The sequence below is a fragment of the Psittacula echo genome (assembly GCF_963264785.1).
Source record: "Psittacula echo genome assembly, chromosome: 1".
NCBI classification, from domain to species: domain Eukaryota; kingdom Metazoa; phylum Chordata; class Aves; order Psittaciformes; family Psittacidae; genus Psittacula; species Psittacula echo.
In genome coordinates this window covers 59,435,880-59,448,621 of record NC_137735.1, presented here as the reverse complement: position 1 = coordinate 59,448,621, position 12,742 = coordinate 59,435,880, and the positions used below count along the sequence as shown (strand labels likewise).

General features: G+C 39.6%; 1 protein-coding gene across 5 annotated transcripts in view; it reads right to left on the bottom strand.

Annotated features, from left to right (window-relative positions):
* Positions 1 to 12,742, bottom strand: part of EPHA5 (EPH receptor A5) — a gene marked incomplete at both ends in the record, with an annotated part of 202,842 nt that overhangs the window by 43,269 nt on the left and 146,831 nt on the right. For 3 of the 5 annotated variants that reach the window (XM_080621607.1, XM_080621606.1, XM_080621609.1), the window contains 3 exons: positions 678 to 783; positions 4,798 to 4,957; positions 7,790 to 7,914. In XM_080621607.1, the coding sequence (XP_080477733.1) occupies positions 678 to 783; positions 4,798 to 4,957; positions 7,790 to 7,914 (391 nt within the window). The remainder of the gene's footprint in view (positions 1 to 677; positions 784 to 4,797; positions 4,958 to 7,789; positions 7,915 to 12,742) is intronic. The other 2 variants (XM_080621608.1, XM_080621610.1) reach the window with 1 other exon arrangement.

Below are 12,742 nucleotides of genomic sequence, written 5' to 3'. Positions count from 1 at the left end.
GATTTTCCCCAAATACCACTACCCCTTGTTCACCAACAAGTTCATCAACTTCCATTAGAGTTGTCAAAGATGGTATAGCCCAGACTTTCATTACTTGCCTATGTTTAAGCACATGAGAAGTCAACAGGATTACTTTATGGCTTTAAGCAGAGTGTCTCCCTCCATGGATGGGAGCTCTCTGTATAATCTACCAGCATTGGGGAACACATTAGTGTCCTACATATGAAAAATTAAATGCAGACCTGACCAAAACTTAGGGCATCTGGCCATTCAGCTGGGTTTCTTCTCTTTTTCTCTGCAAGTGTGTTCCTGAAGTCAAGTTTTGTCTGCGATCTGAGTGTAAACATATGGACTTCAGGATATTTTACCTGTAATAACATGTCCTGCTTGTTTTTAAAGGAATGTTAAAACACTCCAGTGAGGATCAAGTTGAATAATTAGGGCCAGTATATCGAGAGATGAAAAATCATTGGGAAGTGAACTACATTTGTGAGCAAGCCTTTGCCATTACTGCCTTTCCAAACAGATCAATCAGCCCATCCTCGTGCTGTGCTACAACGCTACTTCTTGACAGCTTCATGCACACGCTGCTTTCACCTAAAGTGAACTAACCAGCTGGTCAGATAAAAGTTATTACAAAAGTTGGAGAAGTATAAATACACAGTTTCTTCTCTTACCTTCCACTGAGAAGAAAACCGATAACAACAGCCAATAGAATGACTCCCACTGTTACAGACACAACAATTATAGGAATCTGGCTCTGGTCGCTGGATGCAGCTACTGCTGAGATGAGAAACAGAAAATGGAGATTAAGGTTAAAATGGTAGTCGGCACTCACATAAGTCTTTCTAGTGAGGCTGCCAGCAAGGTTTCCAGTCTTACCAGTTCACTACTTCTTTTATGGTTTGTGTTTTCCCCCTTAACTGGCTGTTTCTAGTTTGGAAAGGAAATGAGTGGAAAGAAACCAAACACACACGCAAAACCAAGCAAAAACCCCAATAAAATTGCATTTTGTCATTGAATTCAGAAACAAAAGTGTTGTAGAACTCATCCTTTGAGTTTGAAAACTCAAGTTTGTCTTCCTGGGTTAGCTGTGTTAGAAATCACAGAGATAAAGGATGAAAACCTAACAGGTTCCCTTTTGCAGAGAGACATTTATGGAATGTTATTGTTAAGAGACATAAGCCTTACTTGTGCTTCAAGTAGCTATAAACAATTACAACCTCTTTGTGGCATCTGTATCACACGGCCAGAAGGTGCACTCCGTAATACAGGAATTTGCTAAGACACATGTAGAGGTTGGTCTTTTTATCAGCTAAGGGAAACAGAACTCCCCCATCCATGTCTCGTACAAAGCTCTCATGCCAAAAGGCAAAAGACAAGTCCTGTGATAAAGATACCAGCAGAAAGCTCAGGAAAGCTGCTTAAGACCTGGATTTTGTCACAGATTAAGTACAAGCAGGTGAGCAAGCTCCTGCAGACTGTAAAATGGAAATGCCAACACGCTTGTATCTTGTTTATCTGCTTTGCACTGCAGGGCCAGGAACCCACATGCCCCAAAGGGTCCCCACACAGAAACTGAAGTCACCTCACCCTGCTCTTTCATTGCCTGCTTATTTAGCTGCATATATTAACCACTCCAGGGTACAAATCTGACTTCCTCCCTGTAAAACTAGCTCTGGCATAGGCACTGCTGCTGTGCAGGGAAAAACGTCATTACAGCTCTACCCTTGTGAAAACCCTGGACGAAGCTTCATCCACCCAGGGGGAGCAGCAGGTGAACAGCAGGAATCGATTGCACGTTGAAGAAGCCTTTAACTAAATGACTGAAGTAAAAACGGGTCCTTAGCACAGGATTAACTTTATGGAGGCTATAAAATAACTGAATGTAGTGCCATATTATTTCTTAAGAGAAAGATGAAAAGGCATGGCATTAAACGTTGATCTGCAATGGGTTTCAAGCAGTTCTTCATACAGGAGCTCTTCAGCACTCAATGATGAGCAGTGTGGACCTGCTATGGCACTGTAAATGATTTCAGAAGGATTGGCCATGATACACTAAATATTTAATGTTAACTGCTCCAAACTCATGCCATCATCCAGAGATTTTATTAGCCTCACGAATTTATTGAGGCTCCTTAAGATGAGGTTTTATTGCTTTCTTGACAAAATAATTAAAAAGAAAAACATTTAAAGGAGAACATTAAGCTGTGACTGGTGGTTTTTTTGCACAGCTCTAGGTATGGGGAAATGAGATAAATCTTGCTGTGATCTATGGCAGCTAAAAAGCCCGAATTCATAAGCTAAGCTGGGACCTCGCTGCCTTTTAAGGCTGGAGAGAAACTGCATTTCCCTTCCTTGACTTGATGACATGTTCCCACTGTTGCCCAGCAGACCAGCTAGATTAGTTCACCAATCCAGTGAAAAATCATCTTTTGGCCAGGTTGGTTTTATCAGGGATAGATGAGTTTGGCGGCATTTGAAAAAGAGGACAGCAGTAAGCGGATACACCTAGCAACAGCTTCCACTCAAATAAAAAGTAAAAATTGAAGCTGGGGCTGCTTCATGGTGCTTTGCAGAATTGCACGTAATAGTAGCAGTATGTAAAAAAAAACCAGAATCTGGAAGAAGAGAAAAGTCCAAAACAAGTTATGGCTTCCCCTACTCCATTTGTCAGGCTGTTGTTTCATATTTCCTCTAAGTGTATTAAAAATAACTTTGCAGAAACCTTGCAAACTGGAAACAAAACCTGTTGCTTGGTCCAAATGATTTTGGAACCTGTTTTTGAGTCCCACAACAGTCACTGAAAGGTTTTCATTTGTGCTTGAATCAAAATAATTTGCTTTGGCTCTAAAAAGAGGTTCAGATCTGAACCCTGATGTAGCAGTGAGATTTCAGGCTGTGCTTGCTTTCAGATTACTTGGGATGTGTGGGAAAGCAGTGGGAGTCTGGTCACACACTCCCGCCACTGACACTGACTTTAGATTGGGCCTTGCGGAAAAAAAAAAAAAATTATAAAAATTGCTTCTTTTAAAAGATTTTACATGTCAAATGGATCTGCATCATGCATTATACTGAGGTTTACAATGCATTTTAATTCTACCAAGCATTTAAACATCTGGTTAAGTCCTGCTTTAGCCAGTGCTCAAGTCCAACAGAGGAAGAGTTCCCAGATCCCGTGCAGTAGGTATTTCTCTGACTACACTGGCAGCTCCTTAGTATTAGAGAATTACCTACTCCTCCATCTTAAAATGCTAAAAAGATGGGGGTGCAGGTGTGACTAAATGACTAAAGGGGTTTTGGGTGTTTAAAGATATTAACATGTGATGTCCTCAAAACATCCTCATTAACACAGATACTTACACGATGGGCTTTATGAAAGTGCCATTATTTTTGGACCAGGATTGTAAGTACTGACAGCACTGGATGAAATGTGCATATATTTAATATATTATATTATTAATAGTCTGGAACACTATTACTCAAATGGCTCTATACTAGAAACTTTCCAACTGCTAGCAAAATTCTCCTTGGTATAGTATAGAATAATTTTTGGCATAACATGATTTTATTGCTATTTATAAGGCACAATTAATGGTTAATAAAATAAGAAATACATTAAATGGACCATTCTTACTGCATTAATGTTCTCATCGTGATGCAATTTGCACTGTATTAGCTCAATCAGTGGCTCCACAGCTACATCTGCACATATATAATGACTCCTTTAAAATCTATTACAGCTTCTAAGGTAGCATGCATTGAAAAAACAACTTGGCATCCTCTTCTCAAAGATGATGAATTTACATGAACTGGAATAACAGTAATCCAGGTATTGACAAATTTAAATTTCCAAGGAAAACATACAGAAAATAGGCTTTTTCCCACAGCAATGAACCACGTATTCCCACCACGAAATTTCCCTTCCTTGCAAACAGTATAAAAAAACCCAATAAATAGCAGTTGTACAAACTGAAACAGATAGGAACTCTTTTCTGAGGGAGAAAGTTATTTTGACACCTCTGCAAAAATTTGGTAATTGGGACAAAAAGAATTTCCCCACAGCTGTGCCTGAACAGAGGCAAAAGAGCGGCTGAGCCTCTGTGTGCCTCAGAATGTGCTCTAGAATCCAGACCTGGATGATCAGATTTATTTAAATACAAGAATTCTCAGTTAAAAAAAAAAATAAAAATCAAACCCCACAAATTTCTAACAGGCCAAACCAAAGTCCTGTGCCTGCAGTGTGTGTTTTTCCTGTTTCTGATCACAAGTCAAATGCCTCGGGACTGTGGCACTAGCAACAAACAGAAACCATCTTCCAACTTGACAGAAACTTAACACCAAAGGACACTAAGGCTGGTTGAATTCTTCCCCTTGTAGAAAGACACCATTTCAGGGTTTCTTCTCCAGATGCAGATATTTAAGAGATCTCAGCATACTCCACAGATCTCCATTATGAGGTGTGGAGGAGCAGGTCCCATCCCTCTGTCCCCTGTGAGAGGAGGACCTTTGTCTTCTTGCATCAGCTCTCATAAATGCAGAATTTTTCTAAGCAGAGAGTTCTGTGAATTTCTGGAATCTGAACACCTACTGACTTCACCCCCTGCCTCACTATGCAAGTTGAGGAGGCAAGGACAGATAGGCCTGTCTAGTGCACGGTCATAATGTGCCTGATGTTTCTAAAGGCAAGGGATGAGGCTAGGACAAGAAACAGCTCTCTGAAAAGGTATTGATCCCCTGGCTCATTTCTGGTAACTGTTCCAGAGACACCGGTTGACAGTGATTAAAAGTACTTACACAGTGGGCTGGTTTCAAACTCAAATCTTCGGCTGAAGCCACCATAGCCAGCAGCTGTCCGGGCTCGGATCTGGAAGATGTACACTGAGCCTGGTTTCAAGCCGTCTGCTGTAATCGTCGTCAATTTGGATTTGATGATGGTGTAACTTGTCTCTTCATCCTTTTCCCAGCCCCACCCAAAAAAAACATAAAGTTCAAACACACAAATAGTATCTCTCAGAGAAAATGGACTCTTAACAACCCCCACAGCAATGTTACAAAGGATGACCAAAATATGCATTTTTGAGAGGATATCTCTTCATCCCCCCCAAAGGTCCTTTCTGCAGTACAAAATGTGAGATATGACTTTCTCCTTTTTAATCAATGGCTCTAGAAGGAAACAAAGCAGAAGGCCTTTCAACCCACAAATAACAATACGGGGCCCAAACCAGCATCTGCAGTAGGAGGAGATTTCTATTTCCTGAGATGAACATGGCCCAGGGCAATGGAAAAGTTCATCCTACAAAATCAATCTCAAGGCATTGGGAAGAGAAAAAAAAGTCCCATTGCCTTAGAGAGAGATTTTAATTTGTAGCAAAATGACTTCCCAGTAATATAATTAGACCTAAAAGGAGAACAATATATTATACATTTTACAAGTTTATGCTGGCATTTCTAGAACCACGAATTAGACCTTGGGAAGGGAATAATAAACCAAAACTCCAGGAAAATATCTAATTTTGCATTGTTCTTCTGAAGCAACAAACTTGAAGAAAAATTGCTGAAATAAATCTTCATTTACATCAGTTCCTAATGCGAAAGTGTTTCAGTTCTCTGATTAAAATTTCACTCAAATGATTGGTAATTACTCTTACAGTTATTTACTGTAACACATAATCTAGACAAGGACTCATAAATTCACATCTACAAACTTGGAAACTGCTTTTTATTCACCATATCCTCTCAGATCCAAATTATTCTGAGGTAAACAGGAGGTCTTAGTAATTCCCTACCAAGATTTCTGCATAGCTCTGAACTGATTTTATTTTTTCCTTTTGAATTTAATGGACAACTTTCCATAGACAATAATATGCCTGGGCACGGCCCTGGGAATTTCCAAATGTAGGATTATAGATTGCTTCATTGAAGCCTGTAGCTACACAAGACTGATTTGTAGAAATGCATATATGTGTGTGTGTCTATGTATATATATATATATATGTCCTTTTTTTTTTTTGCCTGCTAAGGAGTGAGTTCTTTTAAAGGAATGCGATCTGACAAAACTTAATTTTCCAAAACACTTAATATAGATCATTCTAATCCCTTGGAAATGAATGCTGCAAATTTACCCTTATAAAGGGTTGAAAACCAAGAGGATATAAAAGACAGTAGCAACAGAAAAAGAAGAATTAAAGATGACATCCCAAATCTAACTCAATGACTGGTTAAAAAGCAATAAGTGAATATTAGGTCACATCTTCTCTTGTATGTCAGCCCAATTAGGTTTTCAATACACTGTTGGCTTCTGCAAACACTTAAACACTTGAGTATTCGTACAGAAAACATTAAGCTTTGCTATCAGTCTGAGAGAAATAAATCAAGACAGCATAAACTCGAACTGGCTGTAGCTACCTCCCCGTGAAAGACCTGCACTTGAAGAACTATTTACTGAAGATATTTCAGACTAGTTCTGAACCACAAATACATTTTCAGCCCCTCTTCTCCCAATTTGTTTGAAAAAGTCAAATGACCAAATATATGATTTTTTTTTTTTTTTTTTTTTTCTTTAATTATTTGGTCATTATCCAGGTTTCTAGAGGCTAATCTTTCCAGGCCACTCCACGGGAAGGATTCAATACGCCACAACGATTGTTCATACAAGTTATTAAAAGAATCAGTAATGGACTATTTCCAGCAATAGCATATCCTGATTCTTGCTTTATGCTTCAATCTTTTGAAAACCTCAGCCCTATTTAAGCCACCCACACATCTTGTGCACTTGCCCAAGATCCCTCAGCTGCAAAAATAATGTTGATTTTATCTTGGTGCAGAAGGCTTCTGAAATTCTTTCCCTGCTTGAGCGGGGATCCCCCCTATGATCACAGCAAGGAGAGAGGAGTAAGGACCCAGTCCTCGTCCATGTTAAGTGGTTTCACCTGGATCACAGACAGAACTAATGGAAGATCTTCCTTAAAATAGAAATTCAACCACTCCTCTCCAACCTCGTGTGAATTGTAACTCAATTTAATTATTTTCTTCTTGTTTTCAAGTAGGTCTGGCTGCTCCAAAATTAAAAAGAACACCTTACAATCCCAGCTAAAGCAAGATACTGCTATCCAGTCAAACCTGATTTTTGGAAAGCGAACATTTCAAAAATGTAATGCTTCACCACTCAAAAGATGCTACTTAGAAAAAGTGCATTTGTTACTCTTTGCATTTAAACTGCATTAATTTTGCAGGAAGCAAACAAGTCACCATTTGAACTGAAGACTAGGAGGGGCACATTTTGGAGGAAGAGAGAATACTTCCCATTAGACTAAGAACAAGATCTGGAAAGCCAGTGCAAGATTTTAAGCCAGGACACCCTTCTTCATGTCAGAGCAGATACAATCTCTCCACAAAACCTCCTTCTTCTTCTTACACTGTGAGTGTAAAATGAAGTGAGAAATTGAAATAGTAAAGGCAAGGATAGCCTGATGATTCTGGGAGGAGATAGACACTCAATTCCCAACCTCTCCTATTTTTAACAAATGACCAGGCTCTATCTTAATGTGATAAGGCTGGTGAGGAATCTGACATGCAGATTTAATGTATTTGATCAACAGAAGTGACACACTAATGGAAAACAACACACTCATTTCAAGTCTTCCTAATCATTTACTGCAAAATCAATCTAACATTGATTTATGCATAAAATTGCTCCATTCCCTCCCATGACTCAAATAATTATCATTAAAATAAGAGGACAGTAAAGAGAAGGTACTTGGGATGCTCAGCAATCAGTTCGTCACACCTTTTCAAAATATTTGATTTCGTATTCCAGGATGATGCCGTTGGGTCGATCTGGCTCCTGCCAGGAAAGGGAGATGCTATTTTTAGTTATCTTCCCTTTTTTCACACTACTGACTGGAGAAGGTGCTGCAAGACATTAGAAAAACAGAACAGACAACATACATGGTTAGTAAGATGGTCTGCCCCTGCTGAAGTCAAACTCATCAGTGCATCCTCAAACGCAAAGCGATCCTTAGCTACTGCAGATCAGCAGGGTTTGTTTTCACTTGGTGATATTTACCCATTTTTAACAACTGGACTTACACAGATTTTCAGCAGCTGAGGATCTGACCAGCATCACCCACCCAACGAAAGTAATATGAACTACCATCAGCAGCTTACATATCAACATTGTCTTCTCAAGCATTTTCAAACACACCAACCCCACACCTTGCCTTTTCAAATGTGGCAGGGGGCTACATTATCAGAATTATGTTGACTGCGTATTGCTTTCTTCCACGTGCTTTGAATGTATGTATTTTTCAGAAGACCTTAGATTAAATGGGCTCTTAACTATTTCTTTTTTTTTTTGCTTGTACAGTAGTAAAAGCCTAGGCATCTTTCAGACCCCTCCTTCCAGATGGAAGGAAAAGGGTAGCAAGGCCATTACAACTTTTATAATTCAACTGCTCTCAATAAATTTCATTGGGGTATTATATCTCACATAGTGATGCTAATTCTTTGCAAATGCCAACTGTAAAGATTTTAATGGCAATCATGGTTTGGAATTTCGCAGCATGCTTGGGGAAGCAGCAGCATGAAAGCAGATATACCAGTTGTGCCTATTATTTTAAGACGCAGCCCTGAAAAATTATCTGCCCTTGGCAGCACACATGTGCATCAGATGCAGGATTGATCCTTTGTTTTCAGTCCACTATCTGCAGGGACTTTTAAAGTTGTGGTCACTATCACCCCTGCCAGCTCCCTAGCAAAAGCTGCTATGGGCAATGCAACCCTAAAGCCCCAGGTACTTCGTGCCAGAGATTAGAAAACAACATGGAGTGAAAAGGGGATTGGAGAATTTCAGTCTGTAATTCACAGGGCCAAGACCATCTTCTCCAGATTTAAAAACAGCCCATGCCTGGCTGAGGGCCTTTGACTCACCCTCCTGACAGAACAGCTCTTTCCAAGGACACTGAATGCAAAAAGTAGAAGCAAATGACCACATTTTATCTTCTAAAATGTATTTGGAAGTTAAAGAAAAAAAAAACTAAAAAAGGACTTCTCCTATATGCAGGATTAGCTAATTATCATTATACTATTAAAAAAAAAAAAAAAAAAAAAAAGTCATTACGTAAAATAAAACCAACAAATTAATTTTGCCAGGTTTGATCTTCAGCCAAAAAGAGTAAGTGAAGAGCTCCAGCCAATTATTCCTGGACCAAAGGCTAGCAGCAAGTCTTCTCTTATAGCAAGCTCGTGCATCTCAGTCTCTTTTCAGCCTCAGGTTTTCTCCCTCCTGTTTACTAATCTCTTCCCTATTTGGCTCTTGGGAGGATCCTGAAAGGTACTGGCTATTTCCATACTGTTTTTTGCTGGAGAGCTGGCATCAAGCTGCACAAACAATGCTCACTTTTTAGCTTGGTGCATCCTACGCCAAGCTCATAACTGCTCCACTGAGCAAGTAAAAACCACCTTGATTTGAATGATGATCATGTTACATATTCAGGCATTGCAGGATGATCACCAACAACTTTTCATCCACAAAAGTCACCTTACCCTTGTCTGATGTCCTCCACAAATTCTGGGGTATGTGAAGGCAAATAGCTATCTAGACTCAAACTGCTAATCTGGTATAGGACTTCCCATTAAGTCATCCAGGTGCCTAAACATGTTATGAATGCATGTGTACAGCAAGCTGAGTTGTGTATACGAGGTATATGGTCCATGCACGTGCATTTAGTCAGATGTGTTAGCCTAGAAGACACAGCAAGCAGTGAACTGTTAAAATAGCATGAACTTCCCTTCTAATGCAAAGGGAGCTAACATGGTTTTCAGAGGCATTAGAAAACAAGTCTCACCACAAGGGGTGGTGATGCCAAATAATAGGCATTCTAAAACCCTGGTTAAGTAGACCATATTGATCACTTCTTATCATGAGCCACTTGAGTGATGTATATAGGGGATAGAGACAACAAAGTACTCAGAAGAAGGGACCCATGATGCTCTGGAACCGCTCCCTGCAATGCCTATCCCTTGCTTGCAGAGCTGGCAGCAGAGGCCTGGAAGGACGGAGAGACACAGAGCTGAGCACTGAACCTTTTTAAACTCCTAATAGCAAAAGTAAACTTGATGAGTGCAGCAAGGGGAGACCTCAGCTCTCCCGGTATTGAACACCTCTCAGGAAGGTGAAAACCATGCAATTCTCAGTCTCAAAGTTGCCTGACCAAATAATGGACTTTTCATCCACATTATTGAGGTTTCCCGAAGTGCTTATAGGACCGAGGCTCACAGGTCCTTTAAAAAGAAGAGAAGGATGCAAGTGCTCCTGAACTCTGCTGCAAAATCTTTCCCTGGGAGGTTCAGAGGTGTTAGCTCTCGTTCACATGCATCAGCATGGTACAGCACAAGATGCACCACCAGCCATCCAAAAGCACGCATCAAACCCCCTACTCCCATAAACCACGGCATCCTCTTTAAAAAGCAGTGCATGAAAAGCTTGGCTAGTTAACAGCTTCATGGACTTAAATCTCTTGCTGCACAAGCTTCTAACACATTCAATCATGGCTTTGCAGAACGCTCTGCACTACCTGGAAAAGGAGGGAAGATAAGAAAATAAGTAACCCAACCCTCAAAGTAAATTAGAAAAGGAGTAACTGTGTCCTTTTTGAATCTCCTTCAAAAGAAGCGTTGAAATGTAACTGTGAGATAAAGGCCAATTAAGTAAATTCAATAAATCCCAGCGGTGCAGGGATGATACAGCAACTACTCTGCATCCTCCACACACGGAGATTACGATACCCTGAACTGACGGAAGGAAGGTATAAGTATTTTAGAATTTTCTTTGTCAAACAAAATGTAATCCAATCCAGGCAAGCGGACAAAGCCTGCAATCATTCCATCTTAAAAGCCTGCAACTGGATACTGTGCTATATGATCTCAGAAAAATAAAAGGATTACTTGAGACTTGCTTTTCAAAGGTCACTGCTTCTGCAAGGGCAGCATCCTCTTAATAGAAAGTAGCCAAGCCATGGAGCATTTCCATTTGGAGCACAACATGTAAAAAATAAATTCACGTATGACTCACGGTACATAAATCTCCCATGTTTCTTATGTAAGCAGGCAGAATTCTTGTTCAAATCCCTACCTTGACACTACAAAGGGTGGATGTACATTGTGAATTGTTCAGTTGTTGCTGTAACAAGTACTTTGCACATACGTATTAATTTCTTAGCAAGACACTCAAAATCAGAGGCATATTACATCATTTATGCTTATGTTTGCCATTCATGAAAACAGCTATGCATGTGATGAAAGCAAACAGAAGATGTAACAAGGTGTGAAATTTCTAATGTACGTTTTTGCTTTCCTAAGACCAAAATTATTTGGGACACAAATAAAAGCACAGAAAACTGATTCTACTTTTTTTTTTTTCTTCATTTTGTTCTAAAATTTCTTAAGAAGAATAAGGGGACATACCAAATAAATAAAGGTTTTGCAGAAGACGTATCATTAGTCACATCTGAATAACTATAGGAGATGATTTTATGAAGAATAGACCTTTAAGGACATTCTTCCTCTGCAACCTTTGATAATGACATTAGCACTGAATTAGCCACCTAGGCAGCAAACCCAGTATTTACAACACACTGTGCTGTGTTCCACTAACATCTAATGTACAATGATGCTTACTGGAATAAAATGCTAATTGTATTTTAAGAGAAACTAATGTTATCAGGTGAATGACCACTGCACCTAGATAAAAGAAATAATTCAGTTTCTGCATTTCATGGCCTATCTAATGCTCTCTCCAGCCGAATTACTTTGGTATTTTTCACTCTGGCAGAAACAACAGCTGATGGCTCACCATCCCACCTTAGTCCCACAGCCAGTAAAGTTTTCCACTTCAAAAAATCCAAACCAAACCAAAAACTAGCGTCCTTCACCCTTTGAGCAAAACTCAATCCAATAGCCCAGGGCCTTCAACCCAGCTTTAACTCCTGCCAGGACAGGTCCTCAGTTAGAGCAACCCAGAGTACCACAGGAAGAGATGCTGGTTTGCTTGGGCAAAGCGACTGGCACCTCTCCATCCCTTGCATCTCTAAATGTCTGGGTTTCAGGTCTCTTTCCAAAGATAGCTAAGGCATCAAAGAGAAGGATCCTGCTACCACCTCTGTCCTGGCTGCTGTTATAGATATTTATATTACAAATGTCTATAGATACAGACATCTATGCAGTGGATTTTAATGTTTTCATGCATTTGCAATTTCTTTTACTGTGATTACATTCCTATATGTGAAAACGTTTGGGATCTAACACTTCAGACTTCACAGTACACCTTGGGGTTCCTCTCTCCGTGTGATGGCACATTTCTTTTGCAGTCTGAATTTATGTCAGAAGATTTAAAAATCAAATTCATGCTTGTGATTAAATCAATAACTTCATCTGCTAACACATAACCAAATAGTTATATTATCATTAATGCACCTATAAAGCCAGGTTTAATTGAAGAGAATGAAATCTGTGTCAGAAGAGTAACCACAAGACAAGTAATTCTGGTTCCACTTCAAAAGCCTGGTATACTGCAATCTTTCACTCAGTTTCTAATTAATGACATTATTGATTTTTTTTTTCTCAAGTCTTTGGTGACTTTAGAGTTTGGAGCAAGACCTGCATTATTCACCGAGTCACACTAAAGGCATGTGAAGCTTCAGATGGCTTCAAGCAGTAGATTAATTTTAAACAAGATACATAC